The 26,068-nt window shown below is 38.9% G+C and overlaps 1 protein-coding gene across 4 annotated transcripts in view; it reads left to right on the forward strand.

Annotated features, from left to right (window-relative positions):
* Nucleotides 1-2,673: 2,673 nt before the first annotated feature.
* Nucleotides 2,674-26,068, forward strand: part of TASP1 (taspase 1) — a 78,540-nt gene continuing 55,145 nt past the window's right edge. Inside the window, exons 1-7 of one of the 4 annotated variants that reach the window (XM_058836194.1) lie at nucleotides 2,674-2,729; nucleotides 5,391-5,608; nucleotides 7,312-7,379; nucleotides 8,847-8,915; nucleotides 16,535-16,655; nucleotides 17,767-17,851; nucleotides 23,459-23,538. In XM_058836194.1, the coding sequence (XP_058692177.1) occupies nucleotides 5,464-5,608; nucleotides 7,312-7,379; nucleotides 8,847-8,915; nucleotides 16,535-16,655; nucleotides 17,767-17,851; nucleotides 23,459-23,538 (568 nt within the window). In that variant the 5' untranslated portion in view covers nucleotides 2,674-2,729; nucleotides 5,391-5,463. Of the gene's footprint in view, nucleotides 2,730-2,975; nucleotides 3,130-3,742; nucleotides 3,807-5,390; nucleotides 5,609-7,311; nucleotides 7,380-8,846; nucleotides 8,916-16,534; nucleotides 16,656-17,766; nucleotides 17,852-23,458; nucleotides 23,539-26,068 lie in introns of those variants that run through there. The other 3 variants (XM_058836193.1, XM_058836196.1, XM_058836195.1) reach the window with 3 other exon arrangements.

The following is a 26,068-nucleotide window of genomic DNA, read 5'->3' on the forward strand; positions in this document are numbered from 1 at the left end:
GTTTCTGGGCTGACAGAGCACATTGCCACGTCATGTCCAGCCTCTCATACACCAGCATCCTCAAGTCCTTAAATAGTTTTTGTTCGTGTTCTTCAGCAATCACATTGCTATGTATTCCTCCACTACTGTTTCATTAGCTATACAGATATAGAACAGCAAACTGTATGACAAGGAGGGTCAAGATCAGGATTGATGAAAGTATGGCAGCCAGAAAGGAGAACTGATAAATACTAGAAGTTTGAAAGTGCAAGGATGGGTCAAATATGATCTTACAAAGTGGAAGCAGCAGTTTCCTAAATGAAATATAAATGGACATGAATAATATTTTGAAACGGAAGACCAAATCAACCTGATAAGGATGAAGGGTTATGAAATTATTGAGGTAAGTCAACCATATGAAAAAAGAAATATATCCTGTGACCCAAGTATATGCAAAGGCCTAATTAGGATTCTCAGTCTGGAGTTATGCTTCTAGTTCGCATTTAAGTGGCATCTCTATCTTAATTTTCAAATTCAATGGCAGAGTGACATAGAGCAGCCACTCAGACGCTCAGGCTGGCCTTGCCTTGACATTCCCAGCCTCTGGCTGCCCGGCAACAGCCCTGTGACATCGCAGCTGATGCCAGCACCTCGCACAGAGCCCGCGGGCACTGCCCGGCTCAGCTCGGCCTCAGGGCGAGAGCTCACAGCTCCTGGGGCAGCTCCGCCATGCTCCGCCCGGGGCTCTCTCTGCTCCTGGGGCTCTGCGTGGCCTGGCTGCTGCCCAGCACGCTCAGAGCTCGCAGCGGTGCCGCCAGGAGCACGGCCCGGCTGCCCGTGCCAGCCCAGGACGGGCGGCAGCCGGACACCGGCACGGGCTGTGCCGGCCTGTGGCCCGTGCAGATGCGCTGCTGTGCCGTCCTAGCCCTGTCCCTGCTGCTCGCCGCGCTCTGCCTTGGCTGCAGCCTCCGGAGAAAGGCCCAGAGGCAGCTGAGAGAGGTGAGGGATGGCGACCAGGCAGCTGGGATGGTGCCAGGGGCCGGGAGCGACAACGCGTAGGGCGAGGAGAGGCAGCCCCTGTGCAGAGGAAAGCCTGGGCAGGCACCGAGGCTCCTCTGCCTCTTCCCAGCCCCGTGCCCGAGCTCCAAGGCAGAGGTGGGGCTCAGCCCCCGGGCTCCCAGGAGGAAACAAGGGCAGGCCGAGGCACCAGAACAAGACAGGAGCTGCCCGAGCTCCTCTCCGCACAACCTGCAGCCTGGAGCGGCCCAGCCCGGCCCCAGATTCCCCGGGAGAGCCCAAAGGACCCGGCCCTGCAGCCCCCGTGCCCCTTTGATCGCGCCCCTGCCCTGTGTCTCCCAGGAGAAGGCCCGGGCACCCTCAGCAGGGCCAAGGAGCTGCTGCCTGGCTGTCTGCTCGCCCCTCAGTGACGGGGCCGGCGGCCGCCAGAAGGAAAACTCGGCCTCCAGCAAGAGCTTCCTGAGGCACCTGCGGCAGCGCTGCCTGCGGGGGGACGCGCTCCAGAGGGGAAGGAACAAGGACGGGTGGAAGGACCTAGACGAGGAGGCAGCGCTTTTCTCTGATTGAGAAAACGGCACCTGCTAGGCAAATGGAACAATATACTGCAAGATTACTCATACAGATTTTTATTATTATTAAAACGATTTATTAAATAAGACAGCTTTTATTAGTAGTGAATTAATTTGTTGTCAGAGAGGTACCACAGAAATTTCATTTGCAAAAATCGTAGTTTGGCTGAAGCAGGTGATTTTCTGACATCTTGTTTGCAGAGAATGAATGATACTGTCCACTGTTGCAGGAACCAGTGTAACAGCTGCATGCAAAACAAAACTAAGGAGTTAAAATCTACTTCATCTAAAGGGGTCAGGATAATCTTTTGTGTAATATATATCCTTTCTCATGATGGACTTTGAGGAAGAGATCAAGTGAATTCTGCAAACAGAACAACTTTATCTTGACCTAATGAAAGCTTTAGAGTTTCAACTTTAAAAAGCTGAGCTTTGCAAATGAGAATTTGAGGTGTTAGCTAAAATAAATTTAAAATATAAATCCATAAGGACATCTGGACTCATTTCGTGGTTCTACAAAGAAGAGGAGCAAGGGGCTGGAAGTGTGGATGCACTTTGGGAACAGTGGATAATGGATAATGGATAATGGATAATGGAGTGTCTCACATATGCACAGCTGGTTCCCAGGACTGATGTTAGTGACAATTGAGAGGGTATCATGGAAATGGGATTCATATACAGCTGTCCTTGATCCTGGGAAGGCAGCTTCAGAAAACAATGTGTCATCTCTACAACAAAGTGGACAGAGATTAATAAAAACATCTCCAGCAAAACACAATAGCCAAATGCTCATTGAAGCAGAAAGATGTAAAATATCGATTGTTGCGAGAATTTCCTAGCAAGTCTATTATGAAATGTATGTATTTTTAACCAGTCAGGTTAGTTTTGAGCAGCTATCAGAAGCCACATGTGTAGATATGTATGTGTCCTGCATATCTATATATGTATATATGGCACACTCGGACCGGAGCGGGGAGCGCTGCCCCGGACGCGGCCCCGCCCTGCCCGCGCCGCGCGCCATTGGCCCCGCGGAACGTCAATCAACACTGGCGCCTCTTCCGGCCGCCGGCGCGGCCCGGCCAATGGGCGCGGGGCGGGGGCGGGACGCCTCATGCTCACCGAGGCAACGGGCGAGCGGGCGGTCCCGGATGGCGGCGGTGCAGGGTGAGTGCGGTGCCGCCGCGGGGCTGCCCTGACCCGCCACTCCGGCCTCTCCCGGCACGGCCGCTCCCCCGCGTCCTGCTGGCGGGGCCGCGCGCGCCGGGAACGGGCCGGGGGCGGGCGGCGCCGCGAGGCGGCCGCGCGCGGGCTCGCGCGGTCCGCGCGTCCGCCGGCGGGGGCTGCCCCGGGTGACGTCACGGGCCGGGCGGCGGGAGCGGGATGCGGATGGGGGCGGGGGAGCGTCGGTCAATGGCCGCTCCCTGAGGGGTTCTGGGCTCTGCGGCGGCGCCTCGGGCGGCAGCGGCTGCCTCGGCCTGACCCTCGCGTGGGTTGGTGCTTCTCCCGGAGCCTGTTTAGGAGTCCAAGTTACTTTTGCAGTGCAGTCAGGGCATTGGCTGTTTTGGTAAGATCGTTTTGGTTCCCGTTCTCCAGCAGTCACGCTGCTGTGTGTTCTTCCAGCGTTTCTGCCGCTGTACAGGTGGAGAGCTGGGAATGCGTAGCAAGGAGGAATGAAGTCAGGAGTGGTTGGAAGTATGACCGCTTCCTGACTTCGGGAGGGGAGAACTGATAAATCCTAGAATAGGCTTGACAGGGAAAAGTTGAGTCCAGTGGGAGCTTAACAAGTGGAAGCAGCAGGTTTGTGAATGAAATGTAAAAGGACTTGAAGAACAGTTTGAGCTGGGAGGGGTTTGAGAAAATTGAGTTGGTGTGAAGTGTTACAAACGGAAGGAAACGAGAGAGCTAGGTTTGCCTGTATGTTCTCTGTAGAAATAAACACATCCTTAGACCCAGCTGTATGCAAAGGCCTAACTGGGATTTTCAGCCTGCAGTTACTCTGTTACTAAGTTTTTAAGTGACATCTTCATCTTAATTTTCCAATGCCATTTTGTCATCATTATTGCTTTCCCTACCACCACACTATTTCTCCCATTCCTTTGAGAATTTAAATTCCTTACTTCCTCCTCTGTCTCTTTACTGAAGGGTATGCTATGCCCTTGTTGCAGGAGTGGCTTTCTGTAGGGTGTAAGAAGATGCAGCAAAGAGGATCCGTGGTTGCTGGAGCCTTCTTTACTATTACTGGTAAAAAGGAAGTAGATGCCATGATGAATACTTGAATTTTAGCACTGAAGTTTTTCCAAGTGACCATTACAATTGGATGTAATCCATAAACATTCTTTCTCTCTGTAAAGCCTATGTATTGTAGTGACCTTTCACTTTGTGTCAGGACATATATAATTATAACAATAAGTCCATAATTAATTTTGAAAAGTAGCTTTATAAATGTGTGAAGATTAATAGGTATGTTTAGCATTTAAGAAGAAATTATGTTAAATAAATAACTTCCTCCAGAGCTGTGCTGATTCTTCTTACTAAAAGAATACTTATGGCAAACCAGTTGGTTTGTTCTGTGGCAATTCTGAATCTTGCTAAACATCACTTGTATAGTTTGGGCCATTTAAATGGAGAGGTATTTAATTGCTGGAGTAAGCCATATAGCATTTGCAAAGTCAGTGGTTTAAGTTTTATGCATTAAACATCTCATTTCTCCACCTCTGTTCACCTTCCAATGTTCTTGGGTTACAAAGTCCTTTTTGAGATGTTTGGATTGATAGACATTATACTGGAGCATAGAGGTGTAGAGTCTGAGAATGGTTTGGGTTGGAAAGGACCTTGAAATTCATCTGGTTCTTAATATAGAAACTGTCTTAGATATTACAGAAGTTTTCTCCATTTCTGCGTTAACACTATGTGCTTTTCACTTAAGTAATTCAGTGTGTGGAATGTTTCTGTTTCTATTTTACCTGCTGAACTAGACAAATGGCTTTGTGTCAGGTTTAATATGTAGTAAGCTGTGGATAGGAGCAGCAGTAAATACAGAGAGTTTGGCAACTCCTGATAAATACATCATTCTGTATTATTACTTTTTTTGTTTAATGTGCTAGAGAATACTGACAATATTTCCACTAGCTTTCTATAAACATTAATTTTCTTAACATCTTAAGGGTAACCATCAAAACCAATGTAGTTACTAAATTATTTGAGCTTGACTTAAGCATGTTGAGGTTCACTAATAATCATGGAAAAGCTCTGCTTTCCCAGACAAACACTATTTGACTGTTTTGGGCTTACTCGATTTTTGTCTCAGAAATACTTTGTCATTAGAAAGAAGTTAATTGATTTTTTTCTTTTCCTGCTGCAAATTAATGGGGAATTATAAGGAGATGGGATGAAACAGTATAGAAGAATAGGAGTTCATTATAAGACCTTAAACAGGTATTCCCTGCAAAAGAAAGGAAAAAGTGTGGTGTTTTAAAGGGTTACTCATGTGCTAGTTAGATGTGATGGGTGAAGAAATTAGTTGTATTATTGGAAAAACAGGACACCATGGAAAGCAAAACTTATATTGATAGTTCCTTCCAGTGTCTGGCAAGATCATTTATGTTGTAGTGAAAAGGCTGCTTTCAGCTTGCAACATGAACTTTGATTATTTTAGGTCTCATTAATGCTGTTGGCAAGGGAAGGGGCTGAACTTGGAAGCCCTGTTTTGGAGAGGTGTATTCCCCTTGGTTCAAACCTCTCTCCCAAAAGTTCTTTCTGAGGTTATTTGTGTGAAATTTGTATCTTGAAATCAGTGTCTAACGTATACATTTGATCTGGTTTTAGGATGATTTCTCTCCGGAGTTTCTTTTTGAATGGAAGTGTGCTCCTTCCCAGTAGAAGATGGTGATCCTAATGTATGATCATGGAGAAGGGGATAAGTTCAGTAGAAGTACTACCTTCCAAATCATCTCAGGTTACAGCTGTAAAAGTGGTGGTCAAAGAGCCCGAAGCAAAGCAAACCCAAAGAGGGAAGCGAGTGGGATTTGTGCTTGTCCATGCAGGTAAGATGCGGAAGAAGAACAGCTGGAAAGGAAATAATGCATATTTTGATATCAAACTAATTACCAACAAAAATTTTATAGCGGCTTTGGACTACTAGTGTGCTAATAAAGTGACATTAACTCTGTGGGCAAGTCTCAGAATGTGAAGTTTGATTGGAAGTTGCACAATAAACTCTTAATAAAAATGTAGCTATTTTGGTGTTCTGGATGGTGTTTTTTTCTCTTTGACAAAGAAAACCCCCAAATTTGAATGATTATAAAATATCATATTCTGCAGTTGTCTGCTAAGCTTAGCAAACCTACAAAATGAGGGAGATATTTCAGTCTGTTTCTTTATCTACAGGAGGATGAAATACAGTTGTTTCATTACTGATGGTTTCTTGTCTAGCTTGTCCATGAAGTCAGTCCAGCTCAGATCTTCTGAAATCTCCTTGGGCTTTTTGCTGCAGAACTGTTTTTACCCTTCTGACATTTTTCTTCCAAGTCTATTTTTCTTATCTTGTTCATGTTTAAGTGAGTTACTGTTTATTCTTTCCACTTAAAATGAATGGCTCCTCTACTCAGATCTGATACAAAATTGTGTTATGTGTGTCTTGTTCATAAATTCTTCTCTCATTGGTTCTTTATTAAATACTATGAATCATTAAATTAACAATGCTTATATCTGGGTGTAGATTTGTTCTGAGCATGTGTGTGAGTATATGAGGTGAAATAAACGAAACTGGCCTGGTCATGCCTGAAATATTTGAAAAGCCAACATTTTACTTGCTGTATAAAATCATTAAGGTTAAAAAAACAACCCCAAACCTCAAATAATTTATTCTGGGTTCATGTTTGATGACCCTGGTATTCTATTTTAAGGGCAAATGAGATTGCTTAATATAGTGTCCTTTACTGGACTGACACTCAGTATAGTGTCCTCTACTTTCATTCTGGTGTTAGTGTTAAAACTTATTTTGTTAGAGTTTCTCAAAAGTAATATTTCTAGGGGTGAGCAAAGGGAAGTTGAGATAAAGGCACATTTTTAGGTGCAAAACCTGGTAAAATAGAAGTAGATTTTAAGTATAAGTGTGCCACTCTTGTTTTTCTGATATAGTTGAATGGTGACATTGATAAATTTTTCAGGTATGGAAGTAGGGGCAGTGGCTTCAAAATAAGGCAGAATGGTTCAATACAATGGAATAAAGACTGAAAATAAGAAAAAGGTGAAAAATCTGCATGATCTTCATTTCGAGGAACTTCCTATTTTAAGTCAGGAGTAACAAGCTATAAAAATGTAGCAAAACATGAGAAAATGAGCAGAATGGTAATTATGATAAAAAGAAGATCATACTAAGCCAAAATTTTGAACTTAAAACTGAGGGTTTTGCCCAATAATGGACAGTAAAGTAAAAAGCTATGCTGGACATCCTCTTAAGAATGAGTGAAACTGGAATCTCTTGGAATGTTTTTATAGGAAGAGATTGATGCTGATATTTATACCTGCATGCTTTTGGATATATGATCTGTATCCTGTATTTTACTGAGTGTGTTTGATTCAGTGTTGGAATGCATGAAGTTGTCAATCATTGATAGAAAAAGGAAATGCCAATGTAATCCAGAATAAGGAACGCTGTATCTGCCTGTGTCTTAAATCTCTATGTGAATTACAGGCTGTAGTTTGCCAGGTACTATAAAATATTTTCCATTTGCTTCAATTACAGGTGCAGGTTATCATTCCGAATCCAAAGCTAAAGAGTACAAGCATGTGTGCAAAAGAGCCTGCCAGAAGGTACGTGTCACCAGCTCCACAGTCCTGGGCTGGGTGCACAAGAGGTATCTGGACTTAGCTGCTTGGGCTGTATGTGTTTATAGAGGGAACTGGGGGAAAATAGAGCAGAAACAGTTAACATGAGACAGAGACAGGACAGTGTGTGGCCATGAGATGCAGCAACATCCTCATCAGTGCTGGCAAATAGCAGGCACCAAAGGAACAGTGGGAGAACCCAGTGGTACCTACAAGGGGTATTGCTACAGCTTCCTGCACTTCCCCGGGCTTTCTGGAGCTAAATGTGGTGTCTGTATTTTGATTTCTTCCACTCTTTGGAGTTTATTTAAGCTCTAGCATCCAAGTTGCTCTGTGAATGCAGGGGTTTCTAGAATTATTTTCTTCTTGATAGCTCTTACTCTCTTAATAGAAGGGAGGTAGAAACAGGAAAAACAAAACCAAAGAAATCAGAGTTGGAAAGGGAGAAATGGCAAGACTTTCATTTCCATTGACATGTTTTCATCTCTTCCAAGAACTTTGCTTTGGAACTGGCAAGTCCTGTCATTTAAGTGTTGAATGAGTAGCTGGAAGACCTCTCTCTGAAATTTTTAATGTCTTTTGCTTTCTCCAGGGAGAAGGAGCTTGGGAGCTTGGCAGGGTTTTTAGAAGAGTCTCAGAGTTGGTCTCTGATAATTATCACTTTGTGTTACAGTTTGTTGCTCAATCCTAATACCAATCTAATTTTGTAATGAGAGGCCTCACAAATCAAACAAACTTAACACTGGCTTTGTTAGCCTTGGTTAAAGTCATTTTCCAGCTAGTTATGTGAGATCTGCTGTTGAATTCAAGTCCAATTTGAGATTCTGTGTAGCTGCTCTTCAGCTGAGTAGCCAACATCAATAACTTCTGTGAAGAACAAACCATTTCATGTTTGTCTTGCAGCCAGAGTTGTTTTCTGGTGTTCCCTGAGAAAGCTTGACTGTAAGGTCTTGTTCAGTATGGATCTAATAAATACTATTAGGCTTTACAAGTTCACTGTTGTGTGTGTATATAATTTGAAGGTAGCATTATCTTACTTGATTTGTGTTGGCTTTTAGATGAAGTTGTGAAATTCTTTTCAATTTTATGGTAATTTCTATATATGGTACTAGAAATTTTTGTTGAATTTTGGAAGAAGAAGTTGAAACATGTTGACTGAAGCATTTGGTGTTTGAGAACATCAAGTATAAAAAGTTATTTTTATATAAATTTGACTGTGTAAAAATCAGCTATTAAATGCAGCATCACAATGCCATAGTAGTAAAATCATACCTTCAGATCTACCCTCATGTTGTTCATACTGACTTTTTCCAGTGCCTCTTGTTCTTACACCCTCTTACATTTTAAACTAAATTGGTGAAGATTTTGTTTTATACAGGAGTTGGAAAATGTAGGGCTCAGTCACAGAGTAGTAGAATTTCCTAATCATCAGCTAAAACTTGTGTTTTACAGGCAATTGAAAAGCTACAGGCTGGTGCTCTTGCAACAGATGCAGTGACTGCAGCACTTATCGAATTAGAGGTATGAATTTTTGAGTAGTAGTAAATATGTCTCTTGGGTAAATCTTACCAGACATTTCTGTAGGGGGATATTAAATGGGAACTCTCAGTGGATTTTTGTTTTTTGTGCTACATTAATTTTATCTTTTGCTTTTCTACTATATTTTGGTGTAAATATGTTTAAGTACTTTATAAAAATGCAAACTGAATAAAAGTTTTCTAGTTGGTGCAATTTGGTTGTCATCTTAGGTATGCCTTATCAGATATCTTTACCCTTTAAGAATAAATGCAGTGGTTAAAGACTTATTGAACACTTTGTAAGGAACTTTATTTCTGACTTGCTGAGCTACAGACAGATTGTTCTGGCTCTGCTTCTTAGAGAGGGGAGAAATATCCTACTGGTTCTGATTATTATGACAAAATGTGTGCAGAGGAATAGGACAAGTAATGCTTTTATTCCAAAACAGTACTTGTTAATTACGATGGAACATCTTGATGAGCAGCTGCTGGTGAGTTTTTTGGAAAAGTGTCTTTTTGGAGTGATGAGATTTTTATAGTATCTGCCTTCAGTAAAGGTCCCTGTGAAATAATATAGAAGTGAGTAAAGCTAAACATTTCTGGGAGGTAAATGAGTCAGTTTGGTCATTGTCCCAGATCCACTAATCCATCATGACTGTAATGACAGAAACAGGTATTCTTCTTCTCCTGTAAGCAGTAATTGCTTCTTCCTCTCCAACTTTATTAGTAAAAAAATGAAGGTAAGGTAAGTGTTGTGCTGTAAAAATAATTTCCTGCTCTTGGAATTTATGGTAGTATTCCAGGAGGATTAGCACTGGATTTGCTTACCCAGATGTTGGGAAAGTGTTCATTAATGTACTTGTTGGGGTTAGCGTAAGGCAGGCAGTAAGTGCATACTTCAGTATGTGTTAGACACGCTGAAGTGGAGCCAAGGCTTCAGTCACACTGTGAACTTGGCAAGTGCCTTGGCTTTTAGCACTCCTGTGGGTCTCACTGAGCTGTTCAAACATGCTTTCATGTGTTATCTTACACATTAGAGTATAGCTTGCAGAAAGCAGTGGGTTTCTCTCTAATGGAATTGTTTATGATGCACTTCCCTAAGCTCGCTGAGGCTGCTCTCACTCCACGAGACTGGTTAGTGTGTCAACCCACTTCTCAGTGGAAAACAAAAATAAAAATTTACTTTGGGTTGTGATTTTTATCGACTTCCTGAGCTACAGAGGAAAACATACTTTGAGAAGCTTAACTGAACAGTTATAGATCTCTTTGCAGCTGTCTGGGGTAAATATGTTTTTGTTATACCCGAGTGACTTTTCTTTTACTTTAGTAGATTTAAATACTCTGAAGTAGCTTCTGTAGAACAAGTTGTGGCTTTAAGATGAAATGAAAAAGGTTTTTCCAATTACTCCAATCAGAAACCTTTTTCTCCTTACCTATCTTGCTACTACTGTACTGATGCCTTCCATCATTCCACTTTCTGGTTCTGCAGTTGTCTGAGGTAGTAATTTTTGTTCCATTGCACAAAACCTTTTTTTTTTCCTTTTTCCCATTTTTAAGATAAAATGTTATTTTATTCAGGTTTTACTGCAGTCATTAATGCAGTTATTTGCTTTCCTTTTTTCGTTAAGTGATTTATATAATCTCTTAATTGGGGGTTCTGTCTGTTACTGGAATAGGGAGTACTGGGTTTGGGATTTGGGATTCTTGCAGATTAAAGTAGTTAATTAGGCAGTTACAGTGAGGAAAAGTCAAATTTGTACCCAAGCCAGAAAATGGTGTGGTTTGCAGTGGCAGTTTTTTGGATCTGGTATGAGAAACTCCCAAGTGTTAAGACTGTCAGCTTCCAAAATAGGGAGAGGTTTGTATTGTGTTTGTATCTACTCATACCTCATTCTGAACACCACCTCCAGACATCTGTCATTTCTGGAGCTGCATCTTCTGGTTTAGTACCAGTGGTTTTTCTGTTGCTCTGTGGAAAACAAGCTGCACGTGGCAAGTCAACAAAGCAATCAGAATGGTTTTTCTCATTAAGTGCAAGATTTTATGAGCAAAAATACAGGTTTGTGTTGGCGGTCTCTCTAGTGAGCTGTCACTCCCTTTTGGTTATGCTTTAGCATAAACATAATGTTTTAGCATTTGAAGTTGGCAAATACATAACAAAAATCTGTGTGAAACTGTTTGTTTTCTTGTCTCCCTGTAACACAAATGAGGACGTAGAACAACAAAAGATTGTATTAAATGATAACAGATTTCTTTGTAAGGTATGCTGACTGTAACTTCTTAGTATTTTGGTTTCTGTAGGACACATTGCTATGAGTTTATCTGAAATATTTATTCACTTTCACAGTTCTCTCAGACTTTTAATGATGCATTCCAAACATTTGTAGTCTTTGCAAGGCACAAATAATTTTTCGTGGAAATCTCACAAAAGATTAATTTTTTTCTTCAGTTCCACTCAATTACAGAACTCCTGTTACACAGGATTGCAGCTCATCCAAAAGGCATCACTTCAAAGACTTGTTGAGGCACAAGAATTGCTCTTGATCTTTTATGAGCAAGCTGACAGTTTGCTTGTGGTATGCTGTCTGTGTTTTATTTTTTCAGGCTCTAAGTGAAGAAAGAACAGCCTTTGTTGGATCTAGTGCAGCTCTCCATTGAAATGGTGTTCTGTGAATATGATAATAATGCTAATAGTTAACTAGAGGAAAAGGTGAATTTCTTTTCCAAAGGAACAGGACTGACACAGAATATTGTTTAAACAACTGTGCTGGTCTTCATAAGCATCAGCTGTATTTGATAGTCATTAAAGCAGGTATCTTTTCTGGTTTGAGAACTCTGGCATTGCAGAGAAACAAATGCATGTGTTACCTCTGTCAGCCTCTGGTAATAGAATGGTCTGGACAAGGTATTTCATAAGGCTCATTATTTACTCTGTTTACTTCTACAAAGACATTATTGCAGTACTGTTAATTGTTGCACTCTTGCTGTCAGGCACCATATGATGCCTGGATTTTTGTTGAAACACAACAAAATTATTAAACACGTTTTTTTTTGTGGCGGGGAGGAGACCCCACACAACCCACTTAAAACATGCTGTTTTCAGCAAAACCACATGTGGATTTGCATTTCTGTCTGGCTGTGAGAAAATGATGCAATTTCAAGCTTTTTTTTTGACTGTAGAGCACTTAATGAAGTCTATAAGTCAGGTATTAGAGACAGGAATGTACAGTGGTTGTAAAGAATGATGAAGCTTTCAAATTGTTTCTAAGTTTAGTGTAATCCTTCATTAATATGTATGTAGCTTACTTGTTTCTTTATCTGACTTTAGTAGAATATCCTTTATGAACATAATTTCAATTGGAAGGTAATATGGTTGATGGGGAAGTGGATGTCACATTTCCAATCTCCTTGCTACTGAAACTGTTCAGTTTATTTTGCGTGTTGGTATTGCAGATCACTGCAAAGAATGTTTTGGACCTGTTGTTATACTCAAGCAGTGTGGCTCTGTGGTCAGTAAAATTTTGCAGTGAAAGAACATTTTTCTTGATTAATTGTTTTTTTTTCTCTGTTTTTGTTTTTTTTTTTTTTTAATTATTTGCCTAGCAATTAAGACTTTTGAATATACAGTCTTAGTTCCAAAGATTTCTCTCTCAAGCAGAAGCATCCTTGTTGTATTAAGGCAGTCACCATAGATGAATTTCTAATGGGTAATGAACTGGAAGTTGTTAACTCTAGTTAAAAGCAGTACTATGATGTTTTGCTGCAGAGTGACTGAAAGTATTTTGTGACAAAAGTGTTGTATAAAAACATTTTTGCTTGTGTAATTGAAAGGGATGTGACTCATCCTTGTAGAATATTGATTGCCATGAAATTCTCACAGAAAGATAACTTTTAAAGTTACAGTATGTGGAAAGAAGTGCCTGTAGACTTTGAATTTGTTTTAGAAGTTCCACATAAGTCATGGCCAAAACAGTATCATGGATGGAGTGTTCTTTCAAGTTAATTGAAAGCTGAGCATTTTAACTATTTGCCTAGATGTATTACAGAGCTGAGTAACATCTTCAAGCATTCCAACTTTGACCACAGACAGAAATTTCAGGATGCCTGTACTTGCTGCCAGAACATTTATAAATACATTTTGAAATAAACAGGGTTCTGAAAATAAAACTGATACCCTCAGAAGTTTGAAAGTTTTTGCAAGATGGGTAACTTGGGAAAACAAAGCTTATTTCACGTCTTAAAGCTTTCTCTTACCTCCTTTGCTACAGGTTTACATGGTAAGTTAGAGATACTTTGTGGAGTAATTGCCAGGAGGTCTAATATTTTTCACATAATTGAAGAGTTATATTTTGTTAAAATGCTTTGAATTTGTCTTTTCTCTGTACTTACTGTTCTATGGTAGCAAGGCTTGCTGTTAACATGCAAAGCTCAGGCTTGGTTTGCTTACTTGTCTTTTTCAGTTTCCTTAAAAACACAAAGGCTGATTGCTGCTTGTGGTTTTAATAAAAGTATATTCCTGAAGATACCTTTTTCTGTTTTCCTGTCCTCCCTTTTCCTGGACACATGCTTTGCTTGGGTTCTTCCCCATTTTATGGTAGTCATGTCTTGCAGTGCTGCATTTTTCTGTCTGAGGGTATGAACAGACTCACTTAGGTCAGTTTGTTTCTTCCCCCTTTGAAGGTATTCATGCTTCTGGTTAAATGTTTCTGCATTCCTTGAAAGTTTTGAATTTTCATTTCAAAATGCACCTTAATGTTCATACATTATATTCCTCCACTTGCATATCAGACTCTTGAAATCTTTTGGTCAGGCTTCGCAGAGATTAATGTTTTCAAAAAGAGATTGTATTTGTGTGGTGTATTTCATGTCTTCACCTATTCACAGAAGTAGGTGTGAATGTCATGTTCCCATTTTTTTAATAAAGATTTTCCCCTGCCTTGTTTCAAAGGCTTTTATCTCACCTCAGAGACACTCAGGTAGATATCAAAAATTCCATGGGTTCACACCCAGTTTCTCTAAAGCTGTTTTCAGATTGCCTTTCAGATGTGTGAAGTTAAACCATCTTCCTCTTAGGAATTCTGAGAGTGTTTTCTTAATTGAATGCAATCTGATTCTAAAGCTAATTGAAACTCCACAGAAATTTTGAACAGATTCTTGGAATTTGGTCTTTATTTCTTTTTCCTGGAGAAGTTACTCATGTTGTTACTGGTGAGATTGCTTCCGAGTCCTAATATGAGAGTTACCCCACCAAAGAGACATCTGCAATTTGGTGTGGAGTTGTTATTTATCAAAAATTCTGTAGTATTCTGATGACTATTTCATAGGGAGAAATAGGTGACGTTCCCTTTGTCTTTAGATCCTGTGATTAAATAATCTCTTGGTGCATCCTTGAGGTCATGCTGTGAAGGTGCTATGCCAAAACATGTAGCACGTACAGATCCTTAGAAATAAAGTGAACTCTCTATCCTGTACTTATTCCCTGGCCCCTTTTGGTTATTACCTTTACCAGATGATAGAGACCTTTGTGCCTTTTGTGCAGAGGGATTCTGGACAGTGTTACCAGGATTTCTTTTCTGGTGAGTCCTTACTCCCTTTGTTTGGCCATGACATCTACTCTTAAGGTAACAGCTGTCTCTGCTTTGTGGCAGTGACAAACCTGTGGAGCACAGCCTTTTTCCTCTTTGCTAATTCTTTGAAGTAAAATGCACTGTGTGAATATGTTTGGAACAGAACATTAGAGATTTGTCTCCAGACTCACAGGTCTTTGCACTCTGATTACCCAGGGGCAGAGGACTTGGACAGCACTTGGAGCAACCATTGTTCATCCTAAGCATTCCTGGTTTTCCTGTGGTTTCTAAGTACCTTTCACCACTGGCTTTCAATTCCTTCCACCACTTCTCTGCTCCCTTTTTTTTCTAAACTTCACTGACTTATTTTTCTTCATATTTGTAGAGCCTGGGGAGCAATGAAGCCAGTTAAGCCAGCAGCTACTCGGAGTCTTCTGCCTTTTCAAGGCCATCATCTGTTTCTAGACATATTTTTCCCCATACATCCCCTTTCTGCAGAAAATTACTTGTGCACTCTAAACTGTAAATGTTGCATTATCCTAAAATCTTCTCAAATTTCTCATTTGCTGTGAGGTGTAGCTGTCAAAATGAACAACAAAATGAATATACACAGTGAATTGGAAGAAGTGTTGTGATGTGGGATAAAATAGCATAAAATCTTGTGCTGCTTCAGAAGGAAAAAGTAGAAAATGAAGGCCAGTTTCATGATTATGCATTAGTCAGGGATCTTGTATTCATGATTATTCAGAAAGATAGTGTTTTGATGACTCAAACACTGAGAGCTCTTCACATGTCTCTGTAAATTTGAATCAACATCTTGCAGAACAGATTTTGAATTTACTCACTACTTGTTCATTTGAAAGTTAATAAAAGCTAACTGACATCAGATTTATTTTTCATTTCTGTGTTCTCACCTCTGTTTTATTTCTTTAAATTCATTGCAAATTAGTACGTTCAAAATCCATCCAGTTAATTTTAATTTTAATTAATTTAAGGACAGAACTTTGAGCTGTTTCCAGTAATTTGTTTCCTGATTCAGCTTTTATTACTCATCAGTGAAATGAGATGTCATACCTCTGCAGTGCATGTTCACACCTGGATTAAACAAACATTATTCTTTGTCACATCAGGTTGTTACACTGTTGTAATTTAAACATAGGAAACTCTGAAAGCATGCAGCAATCTCTCTGAGATTGGATTCAGCTATTATCTCTCTTTGTCCTATATTCCTTGCATCTAGAAGAGGGGATTGTATTGAGTTGGCAGTGAGACTGCTGAACTGTGCTACTTTGAAATTTTGTGGTTTTAAAGTCATGGGGATGCTCTGATGAAATGGAGGGTACAAATGGGGTTTAGTTCTAGCATGCAGAACTTACTCTTTGACTACCTTGGGTTTCTTAAAAGCCACAGAAGGTGCTAACAGAAAAGGAGCTAGGTTTATGATTGTTGTTAAAATGTTGTTCCATAGTTACTATGGAAGTATTAGTCAAGAAGATTCCAGACCACAGTCCTTGTGCTAACAGTCAAATAGGAGTTTTACAAAGTGAATTGTTTGTGCTAGGTCTTCATTTCTGCATGTGGAGCTGCAGTCATGGGCTCAGAATGTTCAGAAAGGGGACAGTTCTGTTTTGCTGTGGTGTCATTTTTAGGAGTTTCAAAGGTTGACTGGTCTGTGCAGTGATTATAAGGTGTTATTTAAATGTAACCTGATGGGTTAAGGACAAAGCTGAGTGTGTGCTTTGGGGGAGGGAGAGATTTTCACTCGTATTGTAAGGCTTTTGCTTGCATGGAACTGATCATCTTAAATTGGATAATTGTTTTTTTATTAGTGCATTATTACATTTGAGATATGTCATGCCCTACAGAGATGAAAGCTGTCCATGGTAGTAATTTTAGATACTCTGTTCAAATTGCCCTTGTTTTTGTTGTGGAAGATTAAACTATTAAAGTAAGAAAATGCATTGCACCAAGATCGATGTCATCAGATCAGTTATACAGAGGTTTTGATCTAGTCTGTTGTGGATGTAGCCTTATAGTGTTTCATTCTTATTTTTAGGATTCCCCTTTTACAAATGCAGGATTGGGATCTAACCTAAACCTTCTGGGTGAGATAGAGTGCGATGCCAGTATAATGGATGGAAAGTCATTGAATTTTGGAGCAGTTGGAGCGCTGAGTGGTATGTTAATTATGTATTACAAAGCTAACTACTGATTTAACTGCAAAGATCAGTTTGTTTTTTTTTTTTGTTACTGTTTTGAAGGGGGATACATTTTAAATTATGTTGTGTTTAAATAAATTCTACTCCTTTAAAAAAAGGGGAGGCATTCCTGCTCCCTGAAGTGCTGGTTTGTGTTAATTTCTTCGTGTAACATGTTGTCTTATTAGTTTGCTGATAATCCTTTGACGTAGCACAGTTGTGTGATACCCCACAGTATTCACAGTGGGACTCAGTGTGCTCAGATGAATTTGAATTTCATAATAAAATTCAGTTGTTAAAAAAATACTACAAGTATTTAAATTAGGCTTTTTATTTGGTTTTGTGCTCAGGCATTTATTTGCACATGGAACTTATTTAATATGAGAACTAATGTGTTTCTCTCTTTTGTCTAGTTTTAGCTTTCAGTATAAAACAAATATAAAGTCCCAAACAGGGATTGTTGAGGTTTCATTCTAAGTACATGAACGGCCTTAGCTGTTACTATTGAACAGCTCTTCTGACAAGATTTCAAGCTTTGTTCTTTATCCTAGAATAGTTCTAAACTGTGGTAATAGCTTCCTCATGTAGATATAAATCTAAAATAAATAGTAAAATAAAGTGTTTCAAGCCTTGTTTGTTACAAAATGTATCCTTCCAACCATGAGGAAGGAGGAAATTGAGCGTGAGAGACAGCTAAACCTGAATTCTGTAATTTCTGTTCTGGCCAGATCCAAATGAAAATTCCACCTAGGAAAATGAATGCTTATAAGCATTTTTGGCCCTTAGATACAATAGATTTTACATGAGATTTCTGTGGTAGATCACTCCTCCTTTTTCAATATCGTTTGTTCTTTTTAAAAAAAAAGTGGAGGACCTGTTGACTAGAAAGCTTTGTCACTACTAACAGCATGTCAAGGGAAAACTGAAAAAGTTCTTACTACGTTGCAGCATAAGGTGTCTCATAATGACTTGACAAACCCTTGGAAATTAAAGGAAGCTGAGTTCCACTGCCAAAATGAACACTATAGTGCAATGAGGAAAAATATTTTAATGTTTTGTTCCCATTTTTTTGCTAATTTTTCTCTTTTAGGAATCAAGAATCCAGTTTCGGTTGCAAATAGATTGTTGTGTGAAGGGCAGAAGGGGAAACTCTCTGCTGGCAGAATTCCACCTTGGTAATTGCTTTGTTCTGCTTGACTTTTCTTCGCTCTTTCGTCTCTACTGCATGGATGCAATATTTGAAGGTTTTATCTCACCCTGGAAGGCTGGTGCTGTTTTACATACCAGTGATAGTGTGCCTTTAAAAAGAAGATAAGCTTTGTTCTCTAATTTTGAAACTTCTTATGCGCTCAGTGGAAATATTGGATATAGATGGCAACATCATTTTGTGATAGTTTTCTGTCCATCTAATTATTTCTAATTGTCATACTTAATTCTTATGTTTGTTGCTGTAGCCTTTTGCAAAATCCCAAAAAAACGTCGAGATTAAAGGGAAATTCTACTGCCTTTGCCTCTGTCTACCTTTAACAAAAAGCAACAGTTTTTAATAAGTATAGAAAAAAATCCTATTTTGCTGCCTTTGTGGCTTTGTGGAAATGTTCAGTGTTTAGTTACTTCCTCTTATTTTAAAGATAAATTGAATAACATTTACAACAAAAATGTAAACAAGCAGTCCCTCATTGAGATGGATATAAAACTTAGATGGAAGAGGTAAGTATTAAATGCAGAATAACTTCAAATATTATTGCCTCACTTTGGAAAGAATCCAAGAAATGTGTCAGGGTTGATTGCTCTTAAAACCATCTTATTTTCATTAGCAGTTTAATCTGACAGGTAGACAACTTGAGTAATTCATTAATATTAATTGACTACTATCATCAGTTATCATACCTGTGTCTGAATTTGCTGTCCTTTGTCTACTAGTGGTCAGTATTTGCAGAAGTATTAAACCAGCATTTATGTAGTTTAAAAAAAAATAATTATTAGATTTACAAATTTTGCTTTCCTTGCTGTAGTGTTCTGTAAAATTAGCCAAGTAGCCTATAGCTGGATGGTGCAGTATTCCAGTTTAAACAGTGAGAATTTCACTGTTCTGTCATGTTCAGAAAAAGTTCATAGATCGAAAAAAAACACCTTGAAATCAAATCATCAGCAGACAGATTTTGCATTTTAAACACTTTTCTTTAATGGGTAAAGAACAGAGTAATTGTGGAGAGGTTTACGAAAGAACAGGAACTTTAATTTCAGTAGCTGTTAGCTGCTCATTTCTTTAGCTGCCAGAAGAAAATGAGGTTTTGCTGAGGTACATTTGAATGTGAAATGAGTGTGAAATGTGTTTTTCTGATGTTCCAGAAGTAGTACTGAAGTCAGCTACAGGAGCAAGCACTTGGGATTGTTTTACTTGTATCATCAGTGTTCTAGAATTACTGCAAGGAAGAGCACTTGGGTATTTTGTTGTGACTTTATGACCTAGTTTATGATGCTAGTATTTTAAAAATACTCTGTGGAAAAGGAACTATATCCTCTTGCCCTCCAAGGGCAAGACTAAATCTTTTGAGGACTATGCAAGGCTAGAAGATGCTTATAAAGACAGGATAACTCAAATCTTGATATGAGAGATGAGCTCTCTTTGGAACTAACACATGCAGTTTATTGTGCAAATGTTGTGCACTTGGGTTACCTGATAAATATTTTCAATTCTTCTTTCCCCCTTTCTGGATTTTGAATGCTCATCTTAAGACAAATTTTTTACCCTGGAAGTGATCTATACTAGTGGGATATGATGGGTTATGCTTTGGGCTTGCTGTGGTGGATGCTTCTATACACACCAAGGTCAGAATGATAAAGCTCATGTACATGGAAGGTGATGGTATGGAGGATTTCATGCTTTGCCTTTCTGGCTGGGGTTGGCATGACACATTGTTTAGGGACTGAAATATATTCCTGTCCGTGCTGGGAATACTTAGAGTCAAATGACAAAGAGATTAGCCATTTTGGCATTCCTAGGAAGTGTCAGGATTCTAGTAAGTGATTTTTAATTGTAAAGGTACGTGATTTTCATCTTGGTTCTCAGTGCCACAGCATGTACTGGGGAATCTTCCAGATACTGCTTAACCTAAGAACTTATGGTACAGACTGTTTCTATACCATGAAGCTAGCTTAATGTTTTCTGCCAAAAATGTTTGGCACATGACCAAACAGGAAAAATTCAGGAGCTGTGAGGTTAGTAAAAGTGGCATTAGGGAGTTTTTTTCACTATAAAAGAACATGTGGAGACAGTTTGCTTGGCCTGTTTACCCCCATGCAGCACACATTTTCATAGTAGCAGCTCAAAACCAAAGTTGTATATTTCTGATTTTCCACAGAAGAAATTCCAATGAGTGTGAATTAAGTTATTCAGAGGTTGTAAGCTTATTGGGAAGGAGGTATCAAGTGTCTGAACTGATGTATCTAATGTGCTGTAAATTGTTCTGTAGAGTGTGTCCTTCTGGATCAATTTTTTGTTGTGTTATTTAAAACACAAAATTCCACAATCCAAATAGAATTAAAAAAGTTTAGAGAAGCCCTGAATGCACGGTGCAATTGAAATCTCTAAGGTCCTGACATCTTTCTGCCTTACTTCATTCAGCTTTGTGTTAGGATTTTCTCTGATGCAGGAACAGAAAATACTTGACTTGTAAATATTGCATGATCTCCTGTAAGATATTCCTGTTCCTTGTATAACTTTCACAAAAGAAAGTACTTTAGTAATTGCATGATTACAAACTGGATAAACCTTTGGAAGCAGTCTTTGATTACAGAGTAATGGATTAGATGTTTTGTAGTAATAAGCTTGAGGATTTTCTGTTTCCTACTGTGAAACCTTGACGTAAGGGAAGAAGCTTCTTTACATCTGTCTGCTCTTAAATGTATGTTGGTAAGATTTGTAGGACAGCACAAATGCACCTAAATGTCTCCTTTCTTAGAACTCCTTAATAGTACTGACATCAAGTCCATGCCCATATCCCTTTCTCAATAATAACTATATGGGAAAGAATTCCTTCTTAGGTTTTTTCCTCACTTTGGATATGCAGGGATTGGTAATTGCTTCAAAGCTTTACGATATTGTGTGCAGGATACAAACATCGTGTAACTTGTAGGGCAGTGCCTAGTCAAAAAAGTTCCCAGAGTGAATGAGGACTTAACACCATCCTTTATCTCTGCTCTGTATTTCTTCAGAACAATTTCTTCTTTGTAACACTGATTTCAGAGAGCTTGCTACGTTTTATGATAAAATGTTACAAAGAGTATTTACTACAATCAGGATCTCCTTGACCTAGAACCAAGCCTTCTGACAATTCTGTTTAGCTTGGAGCAGCCCGTTTCCCTACAGCCCATATTAAAGGGTCCTGTTTGGAGTATTCAGCACCAGAATAATCATGTTCTTGGAGAAAAATGCCTAAAAAGACTATTTTAGAGGCCTTTACTTATATTTTCTGTTAATATGGCCTAGTGTGCCTGGAACTGGAAAGCACATCTGAGCACTGCCTCCTTGTTGGGAGGGTGTTTTCATCCTCTGTGTTCTGAGCCTGCAAGAACTACAGAGTACTCTGTCTGATATGTTTGCAAGAAAGATCTTTATGTCCTGTTTGTGCAGACCCAGTTTTCAGAATAGCAGAGAATAAACTCATTCATCCTTTGTTTATGTATTTGTTTTTTCCCTCCCTTTGGAGATTGTATTCTGAATTAGCCTGAAGGCTTTTGAGACTTGGGGTGGTTTTGACTGCTTTCTATAGTTCACTGGCTTTGTTCCCTCTTCCCTCTCCCCCAGTAAATCAAGCTTGGTGGTAGTTTTGTTTTTGTGTACAGACAACAGAGCACTGAGATCCTGATGCTATTTGTGTTGTAAACAGTTTGTTTTAACTTTTCTGTGATTATGGTGTCCTTTAAAGATCCAAACTGAACAGTTTAAAAAAGGTGGATGACCTCTGTGGTGATGTGTAGCCTCAATTAGTTTTCTGCTCTAATTTAATGAATCTTTGAGACTAAAACTGTGTGTATTATAGTAGGGAAAAAACCTAAAAACGTCACATCACATAAGTTGGGAGATCCTCTTGGATGCTTTTTTGCACTCTTCATAAATACTAGTGACATTTTCTGGTTTTGAGTATCAAAAAGGCAGTTGTGAAACTGCTTGTAAAACAGTGTTTCTGACTGAGCTGTGCTCAAGTTATCATATATCAAACTCCCAGTGTTGAGTTTGTTACTTTTCCTGACTAACCTTTCTCTCTGTGTAAATTATTTTATTGAAAAGGAAGTCCTTATTTACTTCCCAAAAATGTATTATTTGATAAAGACCAAACCCACCTTTTTTTAGACAATGAAGAATATTACTAAATTAGGTTTGGCTACAGTCTGCATATCTTTTTTTGTGTTAATATTGAAAGTTTTTTATGTTATGTGTCAGTGCCAGGTTGTTTCTTGAGCACTAACTTACACTAACTAACAGTAGATGCTTGAGTTCTGCCAAAGTACCCAATAACTTATCCTACAGTATCTTGCAACGTGAACAATTCTTACCTGGAGCTGCACTAACAATGGTAAGAAATATGCATTTAACAATTCAATTCTCATTTAGATCAACCTTTTTTGAGACTTTTGTAAAGGAAAACTGGGCACACTTCTTGGATTGGGTAAATCATATAGAGGGTGGAAAATACCACCACAAAATACTATATAATGAAAGCTGCAGGTGTTGGATATAGGACTGTCAAGAAAACTTCCAGCAGCATTAAGGCCAAGAAATTTGCTATATCAACAGCTGACAACTGCATGGCCCCAGGGACTACATTATAGCTGGAATAACTTCTTTAAATTCATCTTCATAACTCTGGTATTTCTGTAAAACTTTAATCAATTTGCTGAAAATTCTTGGTCTTTGCTTCTTGTGTCCATTAGGCAGTTGTATTTTTCTTAACTTCATTGTCCATTCTTGAAATAAGATTGGAAGTAGTTGTCCTTTACTGTGGTGCACAGCAGCTTTATGAAAGTGTCTCATTTCCAGCTACTACATAACCCTTTTTTTAGCAGTATGATTAATTTCTTTAAGGGGAAACAACATGAGGTTTACTTTTTCTTCTATCCCTAAAAGTTCCATATGTGTGTATTTTTTTTGCTCTTGTTTGTTGTCATAGCTGTGTGTACTGTCTCACTATGGTAGAGTGTTCAGTACTGACTAGAAAACAGCTTCTATGATGGCTGGAGGTTTTTTTTACAAATATATTTAAAATTTAGTGGGCTAGTCTCATTTGCAAATGCTTGGTAAAACTCCATGAAATAGACCTTAATCTGTCTAAATAAAGTTGGTTTTTAGCTTGTGTTGTACTTCTCAAAGTACTTTTTGGTATTCCTTTGGCACTGGCTGGCTTTATTGAAAATACCTTACCATTCTCACCATTCTCATCCCCTGTTTTTGATCTTCAGGATCTTGCTAAGTTGTAATAGAGAGTAGGATTGGAGACAGCTCTGTCCTGTTTTAGCTGCAGTTGAAAGCTGATGCTGTTTTGTAATGAATTTCAAATTGAATAGCACTTGGTTTTGTCCAGTAATACATTTAATGTCAGAGCTGCATAATCTTTTAATGAAACTACATAAGGTTGCCAAATGTAATGATAGCAGACAGTCCTGTGAAATACAGACAGCTTATGATTTAAAAATGACCAAACCAAATAGAAAAAATAATTGCAAGCAAAGGGGGATTTATTATATGGTTTTGTTTAAACTCCCTCTTCTGTGTCTCCTAGCTTTTTAGTTGGTGAAGGAGCTTACAGATGGGCAGTTGATCACGGGATACCAGCATGTCCTCCAGGTATCATGGCTACAAGTGAGTAAACTGGTGGTGTCAGTAGGAAGAATAGGACAGAGTAACTTTAAATGCTGCCTCATCTTTTGAGGTGTACATCACTTCATTGTTAACATTCAGATAGCTTATGGTGTTATGGTCTATAAGGGTTGTTTAAGTTTACTAATTTTCTAATAAGTATCTAAATAGAAAAAAATTGTAAACTATTATTTTAGCTGAATTTTAGCAACATCTAATTTAAGCGATTCTGTGATTCTAGGACTAAATCCAATGATGGACTTCTTTTTAACCAAAATATAGGCTCTTTAAAAGCTCAGTCCTACGAGTCTCCAGTTGTGATCCATCTTGGATCCTAACAGCGCCAACTAGCCCCGTATCAAAATTCAGCAGGTTCCAGTTTGTCTCTGAGATTTTGTAGTTACACCCATCTCTGGGTCTTTGTCCAGAACTGCTCTTGTCTAAACAGGCTGTCAAATTAATTTGCCTTTTTTTTTTTTTTTTTTTCCAACCTAAGGCTTCACTTTACCTAATCTGATAGAATAACCCAATCTGGAAAACAGACTTGGATTGTACTGTATACTAAGCCTAGTTTCTTAGAAAAGCTTCTTGTCTTAAAATAAAATAAGTGTTTATGTTACATAGATACATCATCTATGAACTAGGCTAAAAATGAGTGCACATACCATGGAAAGGAGGATGTGGTTCCCTTCCTTCTCTTCTTTAGCCCCTCTCCCTTTTGGAAAGTGCCATTACTACCAGTCTCTAGTCTGTTGTAGAACATGCCCTGTGCTGCCTGTTGAGGTTATGCAGGAAAGAAATCATAAGCTATTACCCTAAGAAGGAGAACACAGAAGATTAGGAATGTGTATTTTACAGTAAATAGTACTACTTATTGCTTCAAATATCTGACTTGTCCCTAGATCAGAGGTTGAAACCCAGAGCTCCCATTCAGCCTTTTATTTGGGCTAATTTTAAATGTAGATAAATACCTAGAAACTGCAGCTTGGAATTGTTGATACTCAGTGCTGAAGTGTAACCCCTAAAACAGTGGCCCAGTTTTATTTGATTGTGCCAGTTTTTATACATATTCATGATACATTTCATTTTGAACTGAAAGTTTTGATCTCTGGCTCCACATGACTGAAACTTTTGCTTTATCCATCTGCTGTCCAAAACAGCATTTGCAGAACAACTGTTGTGTTGAGTTGAGCAGATCAACTTTATTTCTGTGGCTCTAGAAGGAGTGAAAACACTTAAAGCTTTGAATATTTTTTGGGGGGAGAAGGGTTGCCTTTTTTTTTCCTTTTCAGGAAAGTAGTTGCTACTTACATGCAGGAGATACTTAATGAAGAAGGTGCCTTGACTAATTCTGTTTGCATGCACAGATTTCAACTGTTTCTAGTACCAATGTGTTTCTGTTGTGACAGATAATTAGATTGTGACATTAATTGCCAGATGATATGTTTGCTAGCTACAATGTACTCAAGTCAGAGCAAATCTACACAGTACAGTTTAAAAATAGGGATGGCCACTGCTAGTTTGGTTTGCCTAATCCATACTATAAATTTACATTGGAGAAACATCAGAAGAATAATGCCAGCCAAAGTATTTTCACAATCCTGCTCCAAAAGACCACTAACTGCACTTTGTCTCTGCAATACATTCAGCATACTTCTATTTAGCAAAACAATTTGCATTAAAATAGTTGAAACAACTAGGACTGACAAGTTAATTTTGCAGTGTAGTTATTAATGGTAGTATATCTGAGGTTTTTTTTCTTTGAAAAAAACAATGCAAGTGTAAAAAAGACCTGAAAAATCAGTTCCAGAAAATGTTACATTGATTCCTGTCCCAGTCCTTAACAACATAAATCCTGTATTTCACTGACCTCTGGTCCGTGGGACTGGAAAATGCCCATTAACAACACGTGTGACAACATGGGATTGTTACAAGTGTAAAGAAATTGGAAACTCTGTCACAGGTGACCTGTATGAAGCCAAAAGAAATTTATCCAATGTTACCATGGAAAGCAAAGTTAGATATGCTTAAGAAACAATCAAAGACAATGTTGTTTCTAGGCAACCACGAAGACATCTCATCTGTAGTGAGCTGTTTTGTTAAAAAACATATCAATCTTCAAAAAAAGGGAGACTTCTTTGATTGTGCTTGCTACCATTGCTGTGGTACAGTTTGCATGGAGAACTGGGGGTAAATTAACCAGAAATCACATATCTTCTGAATAGCTCTGTAAAACAAAGAACTGAACTAATTGCCAAACATCAGGAAAATATGTTTAGTAACTTATTTACAAAAAACCAAATCGAATTCCCCCACGAAAACCTCTAATCCAAATTTAGATGTGTACTTGCAGTAAGTATTGTCAGGGAGAACTACGTGCATGTTTTGGCTTCTCTGTGCTGCACATGAAAAATATATTCTTGAAGTTGTCTTATTCTGTCTCCCTTTTCTTGGACCTGAGATGAGTAATGTTGTAGCTGCTGTAAGTAAGGATGGGGAATTGGGTGGTTGGTTTGCATGGATGGAGCTTCCC

The sequence above is a fragment of the Poecile atricapillus genome, chromosome 3 (assembly GCF_030490865.1).
Source record: "Poecile atricapillus isolate bPoeAtr1 chromosome 3, bPoeAtr1.hap1, whole genome shotgun sequence".
Taxonomy (NCBI): Eukaryota; Metazoa; Chordata; class Aves; order Passeriformes; family Paridae; genus Poecile; species Poecile atricapillus.